At 43.2% G+C, this 12,682-nt stretch overlaps 1 protein-coding gene across 5 annotated transcripts in view; it reads right to left on the bottom strand.

Annotated features, from left to right (window-relative positions):
- Window positions 1-12,682, bottom strand: part of arhgef9a (Cdc42 guanine nucleotide exchange factor (GEF) 9a) — a 45,669-nt gene that overhangs the window by 32,084 nt on the left and 903 nt on the right. For 4 of the 5 annotated variants that reach the window (XM_084353151.1, XM_084353149.1, XM_084353152.1 and 1 more), the window contains exons 2-5: window positions 10,362-12,044; window positions 8,867-9,205; window positions 7,606-7,732; window positions 7,385-7,491 (exon numbers count right to left, since the gene is read on the bottom strand). In XM_084353151.1, coding sequence (XP_084209277.1) covers window positions 7,385-7,491; window positions 7,606-7,732; window positions 8,867-9,205; window positions 10,362-11,969 — 2,181 coding nt within the window. In that variant the 5' untranslated portion in view covers window positions 11,970-12,044. The remainder of the gene's footprint in view (window positions 1-7,384; window positions 7,492-7,605; window positions 7,733-8,866; window positions 9,206-10,361; window positions 12,045-12,682) is intronic. The other variant, XM_084353153.1, reaches the window with a different exon arrangement.

Below are 12,682 nucleotides of genomic sequence, written 5' to 3'. Positions count from 1 at the left end.
CACTATCGGAACCAGTATGTACTTAAATAAAGCCCAAAGATTGGTCATTTGAGAGCCGAGCTGTGGGATAACACTGAATGACTCGTGCTAGGATTTGGTTGGTTGCCTTAGCCAGCACTACTTTACTGTACTTCTACTGTGCTGTTTGTGAGTGTACTGAGTGTGTTCGCTAGTGTCATCATTCGTCAGAGCACTGCCAGCCACCTGCAGACCAGAACACTGGGAGATAAGAGCAGTAGTGCCTTCCCATCCTCCACTAGTTTTAAGGCTGTAAGGCTATTCATATCAACAGAAAAACAGTGGGACACTATGTTTGGCAATAAACTGCCAACTCAACTGCTCTCATTAACCTTCATACCCACTAGGTGCCATAGATGTATAACTTGCAATAGCAGGAGGAAGGGCTGGGATACAAAAATCTACAGCTCCACCTGTCCTCTGAGCTAAAATGATTTTACATTCTGACTGCTTCCTCGCCACGAGAGTTCAAAAGCAGAACATCGGATTGAAATGCAAAACTCTGCAGTGAAACGATATTTGGGTGCAGGCTTGTTTGGCATTCTGTGTTTCTCAGCACCTCACTTCCTGTTGATAGGTCAATTCCTACCATCAAAGACTTCATAGACTGCGCCTGATGTAGTGCTGCTGTCCTGTAAAACATCCACTAACAAGCTTCCCATCTAAAATATATGACCGCACACAGGCATGGGTGCACATATGGACTTGCACGCTCTCATACTCACACACACAATCGCTCACACACACACAACAGGTCGCAGGAAGCAGGTGTTTTCACATGCTGGAGGGAGGAAGGGAATGGAGTGAATAGGGGGCAGGATGAGGTGAGGAGGCGAAGAAAAGACAGTGGGGGAGAGAAAACTTAGGAGAAAACAGAGATGGAAGTGATGGAGGGAGGGATGACAAGCTCTGAGGTCAGGAAGAGGGGGAGGTGGAAGGAGAGGGGGAACGAGGAACAAGTACAGGGAGCGAGGGGGTTGCATAATACGTGTATGTGAAGGAGGGTTTTCTCTGACGCTGCATGTGGTGTAGCAGGGAGCCAGGGAGGTCAGAGGCAGAAAGTTAAGCTAAATAATGTACACAAGAAGTGGCAGCTGCCAGAAAAATCCAGCCCATCTTTCACAGAGGCCTGCAGGATACATTCTAACTAGCAGAACACTGTACAGGCACTTAGCTTCTGTCTCATTATTTTAAGGCAGGGACAAAGTGACCAGGGCTGGAGTTATGTATTCTATTCAAGGTCCTAATACTCAATTATTGTATATTTAGATCACAGCAGTTGTCTTGTTTTAAATTTGCTAAAAATAAAATGTTTTGAAAATTACTTTAAATTAAAGGTTGTTTATACTTATTTCCCACTTGAAGGATCGTTGTTCATAGTACTAAATGTGAAATCTACTTGGACAGCAACCAATCTTAAAAAAAGCACTGGAAAGGCATTTTATTGTAACAAAGAGCTGCCTGTAGTGTGACTTTCAAATAATTTCATCAGGATGCTGCCTTTACCTACTCCTCCAGCTTAAATCCGAATTGTATTTCATGGCGATATTTCCGGATATTACAAAGATGTTTCTTTCTTTCATTGACAAAGCGACAGAACATGATGAATGTTTACATTATTTGTGGGGAATTTCCAAGTAAGGCAGATTGAGTGGGCACAGACAATTTATGCAAAACGCACATGATCCCCAGGACAACCGCCAGCAGATATTAGCCTGTATGTTGACAAGGCAGGAAGATGACAACCCCTAATCAGCTCTGAATAATGTATTAGCACCTCAGATGAGTGTAAATACTTGCCAGCTTAGTTTCCTCTGTTTTTTGGCCCCAATGTCAATGCTGGTTACATCTGAACATGTTTTTAGCCTGCACGAGAGCTGACCATGAGTATAACAGCCATGTATGCTTCATTTTGAATTTATGTAGGATTAAAAAAAATGTTTTTGTTCGTCATCAATCATTTTTGTATCTTATGAACAGCTACCACTTAAGTTATTTAATTAGTCTACTAAAAGTTAAATGGTAACCTGTCATTGAATATCTTGTGTGGAATGGTTGTGGCCTAATGGTGGTGCAAAGAGAGCTGTGCATTGTCAAAATGAAGTAGTTGAAAATTAAGTACTCGGTGTAATTCCTACTTCCTCAGCTGAAGACAGAGTTATTAAGTGTATTTGTTTGTAATTAAAGGTGCCCTGTGGTGTTTTCTTGTAAACAAAACAATAGTTACATTTACATTCAGTGTTTCTCAACAAAGCACATTGTGTGTATCTTTGAGGTTTAATAAACACATTGACTGCTCTTTGTTCCTCATAAAATATTTGCAAAGCAGGTTTTTTTTTAATTGTGTAATGTTTACATCTTTGTTTACGAGCTAGTAGTCTTCCTCTTCATGCATTTGTTGGCGCAGTGCAGGTTTTTTCTGCCATCTTGCCATTGATAAGTTCTGATGGTTGAAAACTGGTGGCGATGTATATTGCAATGCACATGTTTTGTGCATACAAACAAAAGAGGGACTCATTAGTAAAAACATTGCTTCATAGCACTATAGGTGGTCTGAAAATCCACAGGGCAACTTTAAGTCAATTCAGATGCACTTAAATAGGCCACAAATGTACCTCAATTAATTACAAATTAATTAATTTCTTCACATACATATGTGAAGAATATGGATCCAGGAGGAGTCTTTTAGGTTGTTCCAGCTGCAACTAAACAATGGCAGGACATGAGCCTCATAACATCCTCCATGTATTGTACAGAATAATGAGATTAATGTTAATGTCATGCCAGTAAAGGCTACTGAATTGATTGTAACAAGACAGTCTGGTGAAAAGCTGTTAAAAAGCTGTTAAAAAAAAACAAAAAAAAAAAAAAAAAACACCAACACACATAATAGCTACAGTGAAAGTTAACAGTGGAATTAATACACACATAAAATCTATATGAAAGATAGCTGTAACACATTTTCTCCTGTGGGCTGTCTGCACTAAGATTGTGCTGTCAGATAATAAGGGATCATTATATTATCATATTACCAAACACAAGGTGACATTCTTCTGTGTTGACTTGAGACCAGAACAAGTCTTTACCCTAACATAAACCTGTCAAATAACCATGAAAGCAAACATCGTATTACATAAACACTAGAAGCTGATGACCGTGGGTAAAATCACCTAAGCAGCCTGGGAAAACTATCACAAATGATACAACTGATGCTGGATAACAAGCGCCGGAGTGCCTAAGGCCTTAAATAGTCTCGTAACAAAAAGCAGTGCATGTTGTGATATTACTGAAACCATCCTCCAATATATCTAGACTGTCCTCCTGTGGCAGCAGCATAACATAGTTGTGGTGATGATAGACAGACAAAAATACCGGCCCTGATGAGGTATAAAACAGAATGTGCTCCAAGAAAGCACAAATCTGTACATGCATGGGCATGCATGATCTGACAAAATACTGATGCGGAGATATTGTAAAACAGGATACACCAGTGAGTAAGAGAATGAACACAGAACTACTCCTCCAGTCTCTGGGAACATGCAGCCATCTGAAATAAAAGTGGAGATGGCTTTTGTAGGGAGAAAAGGAAACCCTCTCAATAGTTATATAAGAGAAAAGGCCCTGAGCCTAGCTGTCTCTCCCTCTTAACACGCACACGCCGCATAAGCATGGAGTTGCACGCCTTTGCATTCAACAACAACAACAACAACACAGGCACACACACCTGACAGGCAGAAACCCATTCTTTGGAAGAAACAGCCTAGGGAGGCTCTGACACAACCACCTGCTCAGATTCAGTCAGCGGCACTACTATTTATCAGAGCCGCTGCATCCTACAAAACAGTATTAGCTGGTGGCTGCAGTAAGTCACAGCGGATGTGCGCCTGCACCTTGGCAGGGGGACCATGTTGAATGAACACTGATAAAAGATTCTAGGTCGCCTGTGGCTCAGAGTGCAGACTGTACATACATGCGGTTATTTTCAGGAATACCTATTCTCATGGTCTGTCTCAGGGGGCTCTAAAATAAAGCCCAGGGTGAAGCGAATGCCACACATTCACAGTGTGTTTGACAGAGATATCACTAGCCGGTGCTATTCATTCCTCACCAAATAATGAGGTCGTCGGTGCAATGACTCACACACCCTGGCAGATGAATTCTGAATACATCAGGAGAGCATGTGAAGTGTGTGTGTGTGTGTAGAGGGGCTGAGGCCTCAGAGGCGGATACAAACAGAAACTATGCATATGTGGATAAATTAACATACGAGCACTTGTGCCCATCACATGTGTATTAAAGTGTGCTCATAAATAGTTGTTCGAATTTGTCCTCTTTCATCCCTGCCCTACTATTTCCCTAACTAGCCACTGCCTGCTGACTCATGCGTTCATAATAAATAGATAGCATTGCATAATATGATTATGACCAGACAGAGCTAGGTTAGCCCAAACTTAATCATATAAGAATTCTGTTGAAACTCTTAATCTGCGTGAAGTCCTTAATAAGACAGTCCCCCTTTCTGACAAGTTGTCAGCAGAGCTTCGGGCACAGCATTAGTAACACACAGGAAACTGTCCTCTCATCTGCATAGGAATTAACAAAGACTGCCACCACTGCTAAGTGTTTGTTAGAGGAGAGGAGAGGAGAGGAGAGGAGAGGCGAGGAGAGGAGAGGAGAGGAGAGGAGAGGGCAGTGACTGGGGGGGAGAAATCCATTTAAATGAAAGGGAGAAGAGAGGCGTCAGCATTAGCAGTTAATCCACTGCAGTGAGAATGCTTTCTCTCTGCCTGCGGCCTCTAGGCTCCAGTAGTCATCCTGACAGGAAGACTGTAACAGACACTGCACCGTATCACAAACATCAAATCCGACCCTGACACAAGATCCATACCGAATAAACAATGCATGACTTACCAGAAATAAGACTGCAACACACAGATTTAATGTTGAAGCATCATCTATCCACGTGACTGCTCTAAAGCTGCGCTACCATGTTATGTCATATTGTGCGTATACATTATATATAGATATGTATTTATACATAGCTATATATAAATATGCTACCTCCAAGTCAAGATGCAGTCATAAATCCCAGCATTTGAGTCTGCTGCAAATGAACTTCCCTTGCCATTTAAACACACACGAGACATTTCCAGTGTTATGAGTCCACGTTCCCTACCCCAGGGGAGGGCCACGACACAAAAGTGCACATACAAAGGGAGCATCTCTCTCTTCCCCTCTCTGTTTCTCTCCCACCCCTTTTTCTCTCACTCACTCACCCACACACTTTCTCTATTTAGCTCACACTTAAAAAGGCTGCCTAAAGATAGAAGCAAGAAGATGAACAGGAGCCAGCAGAGTGTCATGGCAACAACGTGCAGTGGCTCACAAACACTATTTAGACCAGCAAGGAAAAAAGTTATAATCAAAGCTGAAATGCTGTAGTATCACCTCCTCAAAGATACAGTTTAGTTAATTTCAATGCCAAGGACGTGCCAGCACTGAAATCCCCAGGGCTCATCATTCAACAGTTGAGTTGACAGCATATCTCATGAAAATGGACTAGTTATTGTGCTGCAAATGCTGTGGTTAATCCTGTCTGACTCCTTGTAAACAGTTTGAATTGAAGTCCACTGTAGAATAGCTTTACAACACTGTGAACACTCATTCTTGGATTAAATTGATCCTATATTTCTTGTATAATGAATGCTACTGAATATGTATCACAAATAGCATGTGCTCTAAAGTATTTCTTAACAAAATGAAAGAAGAAAATCTAGAGACTCAGAAGAGATTCAAGTTAGTATGATCAAATAATAGTGTAAGTAGTGTTAAGCCCTGTGCATTGAAGTTCTGTAGGTATAGATGTTGGACACAGCCCCAGAAATGTTCACTACCGTGTCAGGATGTTTCAGAGACACTCTGCATCTCCTTCCACTAGAATCCCCCCGAGGCCACTTGCACATCAAAGCACCGATTCTGAAATGCCTGGTTTCACTTCCTGAGTAGTAATACTCCAACGTACTCTGAAGCTAATTTTACACAGCTGACAAAGACACGTTACACTTCTCATAGATTCCAACACGACAGGTATATGAAAACGATTTAATGTCGTTCCTTTTTGCTGCTGTTGAATTCAGTCCACTTGTCTGCGTGTGTGTTCGCGACAGATTGAAAAAACATCTGAAATGTTGGGTGGCCAATTCAGGATGAGTAATAGCCTAAGAGTACTGGATGACATTAATCTACATGGCCACCATCTTCACGGATCAGTTGCTTCATTATCTGATGAAACATTGACCAGTGCTCTGTCATCTCCATATTAGCGGCATCAGTGAGAGGTTATTTATCAGTCATACTCCTACTCCATTAAACATCCCATTATCTCATCTGCGTCTACTCGCATGTGCGACAGGTGAACAAACTCAGTGTGACGCATGTGGGTGTATGTGTTTGTGCGGGTGTGAAAGGCCTTTAATATCACATATATATTCAAGCTGTGAAGAAATATTCTAAATTCAAATATATAAATGAATGGATTGAGTTGAAAAAAAAACAAACAAAAACAAAAACAACTCAGATTTGATTGTGAAAATTACTACTTGATTGGGAAAAAGCACAGCATGATCCCAGCCATGACCACAGCTGTCTGCCCCGCTGTACTGCACTAACTGCAAGATGGACAGGAGTCATACACAATTAATGATGATGATGGCAGAGAGTTCACAATCCAACTTAGCTGTGGAGAAAGTGATTTGCACTCCGAGCAATCTACAAAAATGTGGTCAGTAGACGTAAAATTGCGGAACCTCCAGAAAAAGTTGTATGCAAGCCATTTAAGCTACAGTTGCACTATAATGCTATTTAATAACATCTCACATGTTACAAACTACTCATTTGGTCTCGCTCTAAGAGGCAGTGCATTCTCAGTTCTCACTCTAGAAACAACTACAGCTCAGGGAAAGAGTGGGGGAGAGAGACAGAGAGGTCTTAAAATGTTTCATGGTATAGGACATTATTTATTAGCTTATTTTGCTATGTGTAGGTATGCAGATATAGAAATAAATATACCTTCACAAGTAATTATGTCTTTCATTGTATTGGTTTGCCCTCTTAAGGACATAATTTGCAAAAATAAATATCTAAATGGTTCAAACCCATGTGTTTTTTTAGAAGGAGTAATAGAACATCATTCTCGGCTTATTTTGACAGCCCCGATTTATAGTGGTCACAGTTATTTTTTTTCTATGCAAACCTGATGATTGTCTTTAATGAATCCCTCTAAAGGCCTTGAAATCCTGACAGAATGAAAAGTAAAATTGATCTGTATTTATGTGTGTGTGTTTATGCGGGTGTGTGTTCGACTCACAACGTTGACCTGCAGTGGTTCTGAACCAGGTCTCAAGAGCCTCCTCCTCCTGCAGCTACCAGAGCCTCCAGACCGCAGACGCACCGATGATGACGACTGACCCATGTCTGCGGGGACAGACACATGCAGACGGGCGGGTAAACAAGTGATCAATCAATCAAACAAACACACATCAATCAACAGTCTGCATATTAATGTTGAAAAAAAATATGCAATGGTACCTGACGGAGGCAGGAGCAACGCCAATGCAGCGAGGGTGCTGGGGGGCAGCGGAAGGGAGCGGCACCGCTGGATAGACACCCTGAGTGGGGGCTCTAACGGTGACACACCCGGGGGGCGAGACAAGGCCTAGAGGGTACTGAGTAGTTAGGGCATCTCCTATATTCCACACAGAGTTACTTTGATGCACATGCTCACACACACAAGGTTGGATGCACACATTCCTCTGCCCTTCAAGTAAAAAAAAAAATCTTCCATACTGCCTTGTCCCATTTTTTTTTTGTGCACAGAATTAAAGTATTTCACATTCAGCAAGTCTATTCTGGTGCATTGGTCGGTGTGCATGCCCCGCAGCAAACCAAGAGAGACTATACATCATGCCAACCCGGCGGTCTCTCAGGTTAAAATGAACTGACTCTGAGTTAGGGCAACGAGAGGTAGAGCTTATGGGAGCGATGAGGCAGAAAATTGGCCACAGAGAAAGACTGAGAGTGAGGGAGAGGGGGAGAGAAGCCACAAAGAAAGAAAGAAAAGACAGTGAAAGGGTGAGGGAGAGAGAAAAAGAGAAATAAAAGGAGAGAGGGAAAGTGAGCTGAGGGAAAAGCAGCATCCAGAAATACAGGCCTCTATAAATGGGGCAGAGCATGCATGCATTGTTGCAGCTAACAGTGAGTGGTATAAATACTGGGTTAGTACTAGGCTGCCCTTCAAAGTCTGTAGTGTGTGTTTGATTCATTATGGACATTATGGCTATATTTATCAGTGAGTTGGAGGCTACCACTGAGACTGTCCACCTACTTTCATTTTTTCAACATCAGGATGTTATACTGTATATTCATGTCTACTATGTGTTAAGGCTGCAACTAATGATTATTTCATGATCTATTATTCTGTCGCTTATTTTCACTGTTAATCAATTAATTGTTTAGTCAATAAAATGGCAAAAAAAAGGAAAAATGCTCATCATAATTTTCCAGAGCCCAAAGTGATATCTTTAAATTGCCTCTTTCGTCCAACCAACTCTCCAAAACCCAAAGAAAAAAAAGCTAAAGCTAAAGACTAATTGATTATCAAATAGTTGACAATTTTCTATCAATGGACTAATAGATTAATTGAATAATTGTTGCAGCTACTCTACATAAATGCATTTTCATCACGATAAATGTGATATGATATGTGACCGCTTATTTGTCATTTTTATGTCTGTGTTTGCTTTCAGTGAAATTATGCATAAAAGCCTGTGTTTGTCATTTGACATCTTACTCTGTGGTGCAGCTCCTCGGACTGCGTCTCCCTAGTAACACTGGTCTCTATGACAGAGCAAGGCCTGGAGCGTGCAGCTGTCCGTCTCTGCCCCGGAGAGTGATGCATGGTAGGAGCGGGCCTGCGTCTCCGTCGGCACAGTGAGCCAACCTCACTATAATGGTTGTAGAGATCTCGGTCGGGGTTAGGCCTCCACAGTTCCAGTACAGCTGAGGCCGGGCGAGGACGAGGGCGCCGGGGCTTGTGGGGTACAGAGGTCTTCTCTGTGCTAGAGTGGGGCACGGCTGGGCACGGCTGTCTTACACTGCAGCCTGTCTGGCTGGCAATCTGCTCACACAGCTGTGATTGGCACAGATACTCAGCAAGTTTGGCCCAGATAAAGGTGCAACATTTCATTTCTTGTACAGGGAGTTAGAAGGAATGTCTCAATAGATTCATCAAAATATACCTGATGATTCCTTTTGAAAGATTCAACTAACCATGAGCTCATGTTCCTAAAGGCAATACATCAGGTCGTGAGCCACAGGTGCCAAGACTGCCCCTTAATAGCAGTTAAATTTCAGAACACAAGAAAGAAAATACAACTGTCAGGTGGATTTAATTTGTAAACGGTTGGTGTTGAGGGAGGAGGATTTTCCTGGACTCATCATTTCTCCTAAATTGTTGCAGGACTACACGTTAACACCCTTCCCTAAACACCAATTCCCACAGCCCTTGCCCTTGCATAACAAACCCCTATGAGAGTGTGCTGAGTATTGTAGATGTCACATCTCATTCTGTCATTAGGAGTTGGGGCTAACATGTCCTGACTCGTTGGTGTGACTAGGAGGGCGATGACTAATGTCTCCACTGGAGTGAGGAGGGAAGGGTGCCGTCATGAAGCACAGACGTCACAGAGCTGTAGGGCCACCGCAGTCACACACACAGCTTTATGGGAAATAGGGTTTCCTTACAAGCTACTCTCTCCTTGCTAAGCAGGAAAGGACAAACTCCTGATATGCTGTGCTCCACCATTGTAATTACTGACTGTTTCCTCATCTCTCCAACAGATGGGGCAAAAGGACAACTGTAGAGTAGTTGCCCGAGTCATGTCCTCACAGGCTGGTGTGTTGAATGTTTTTGTTTCTCCCTGACAGTTAATGAACCACACCTAGTACTTCTACCAAGAAGAAATGAGTAAGAGCTCTGGTACCATTTATAGTCGAGTTTGCTGTTGATGATTTTAAGAAGCAAAAGAATGGCCATGGTTAAAACAGTTACATAAATGATATTTTGAGCAGTAATTACATGATGCATGCCTTTGGCAATGTTAATGATGTGGAAATAGCCTGCAATGGAATGTGGTTATGGCATAAATGCGAGACATATTATACATGAATATCTCAACACAACAGTAGTTTAGCAACACAAATGACCAGCTTGTTTAACACATAAATGTATTCAAATCCAGTAGCTGGTAATGAACACACCTCATTTTGTATTTAAAGTCACATACCTTAAATATTTCCTCTGTGGAATCTGATGCTGGTACACTATTGGTTGTGCTCTCTTTATCACCTTGTTGTGATTGGACATTCACATCCTGTATCTGGTGGGAGTCAGGTGGAGCATCCCTGGAATCCTGCTCATTTCCTGTCTGTCCCTCTACCTTTTCCTCTTGACAGAGACAGTCTAATGGATCCCTTTCAACCTCTGCTCTTGTGTTAGCCTCTGTGTTTGGACCTGACTGGGAGATATGATTCTCTACTATGGCTGTTGACCTATGGTTTGTCTCTCTGTGTAAATGTTCATCTGTGCCATCAGAACTGTGAAGGCCATTGACAGCTGGGGGTCCTGAGCATGCCCTGAAGGCTTTCAGAACCACCTTAGGGGAACGTCCAACCGTCACAGGTGCTGCAGCCTCTCTGTCAAAGCTGCTGGAGTATGAGGGTTTAGCGGTCACTGGTGATGATGGAATAGGCAGGGATTTTGGAAGTCCGTCACTGTGGAGTGTCAGGGACACACTGTGAATGTTGTCCACTGTGCGCTGTGCGGCCCGTGGGGAGCTCATCTGAGTGCTATCCCCCTCCGGAGGAGTGAAGGAGTGGGATGTTGTCCGCCATTTTCTGGCTGTCTCTGCTACACTGTTGAAAAACTTGAACAGACCACCAAAGTGGCCCTTGGTGTCAGAGTGTTTAGGGGGTGGTGGTTGAAAGTCTCTGACACTCTCAAAGTCAACAGAACCATAGTCTGAGTCCATGGTCTTGTCCAAAGAGTGAAGCTCAGAGTCAAAACTCCTCTCTGAGTAGGCAGGATTGGCCTTCCCCAAAAGGGAAATCCTCCTCAGGTAACTCCAAACATCTTTGTGCCTCCTCCCTCTCCCCTGGTGGGTGCTCGGGCTACCTTTAATGCCAGGTTCTTCACAGCCTGCAGCTGTTTTATTACAGTTGGTTGAGTTGTTGTGGCTTCTTTTAGTATAGCAAACTCTTTCTGGTTGTTTACAACCATTCTGAGTCACAGCCTCTTCTATTACAGTGGGCTGGTGGCTGTCAATAGGAGCTGTGAGGTCAATGTCTTCGAACGAGCAGTCATATTCTGCCGTGTAGCCAGCATACGAGTGCCTCTTGCCACGGTTTTTAAGTGTGCCCCTGCTGGACTGCTGCGGAGTGCCAATGTCGTGGCAGAAAGATTCCTCATCCACCAAGGAGCTGCTGAACTTAGTAGTGGACAGTTTCCCTGTCTTTCCTCTAAACACAGAGGGGGATTTAAGCTTTTTGAAAGAGCGAACTTTGTCAGCAAACGAGAGTTTAGGGATGGAAGCCTCCCCTGGCAGGATCATGGAGTGGGGTCTGCGCTCTAGCTCTGAGCCGGCTCTCTTGCGGTTCAAGATCTTCCAGATGCCCCCTGTAGCACGGGGCCTCCGGCTGACCTCCTGTCTGTCCTTGACAGGGGTCTGAGGAGAGGCGGCCTGGGTGACTCCCTGCCCATCTGCAGGCCCTGACCCAGTCTCCTGAATATAAACACTGCTCGTCTCATTCTCCACATCCAGAGAAACATTAAACACTCGGTTGACAAACCCATTAGGGTCGTTACTCTCAGGGGCAGGGTTGTCTGTCCGTTCCATCCTCTCTCATTCTACAGTGTCAGCTATCAGCTCCAATGGACATCATGTCTCGGGCTTCCTCTCTCTCTGTAATACCTGGAGGAGGAAAATCACATTTTTATTTAGGAGTTTGACATTAAACTCACAGCCTATATTTTCATGCCATGCTTATTCTGTATGCTGAATGTATCGTATTACATATTCTCAGTGGCAGGCGAGCTGCGTTTTTCCTACATGGGAGGTCAAACGTTCAAGAATAATAGACATGTAGTGCTACCTGAACACTGAACCACAGTGAGAGCATCAGAGGTCTCAATTTGTGACTCTCAGACAAGGGCTTTTGTACCATGAGTCAACAGTCACAAACACCCACCGCCCCCCATATTTGGTCCACATTATCCAAAGTAATTATTTGAGACACAGTCCCCCGTCCACCATTTAAACCAGGAGGCTGTGTTGTCATGGAAACACTGGTTATTTCAGGCCTGCTCCGGCTGTGACATCATCATAGCTCAGATAAGCGCCGTCTTTTGAGGAACAAGGAGAAGATGCTGGCCAGCCGCTACACTACTACATGTTAATTACCCCCATTTAATAACCCATTTAATGTATAGAAGCCTCTTGAGTGAATGGGGACCTCCAGCATTACATTTGTTGTGTTTCATTCAAGCTGGCTGTTTAGCATAATATCACAATTTGATTTGTAGCCAATCAAACTATCAAAAGAGAGTGCT

Source organism: Pagrus pagrus (genome assembly GCF_965226575.1).
Source record: "Pagrus pagrus genome assembly, chromosome: 5".
Lineage (NCBI taxonomy): Eukaryota > Metazoa > Chordata > Actinopteri > Spariformes > Sparidae > Pagrus > Pagrus pagrus.
The sequence above is the reverse complement of the archived record's forward strand: the minus strand, read 5'-3'. Positions and strand labels throughout refer to the sequence as shown.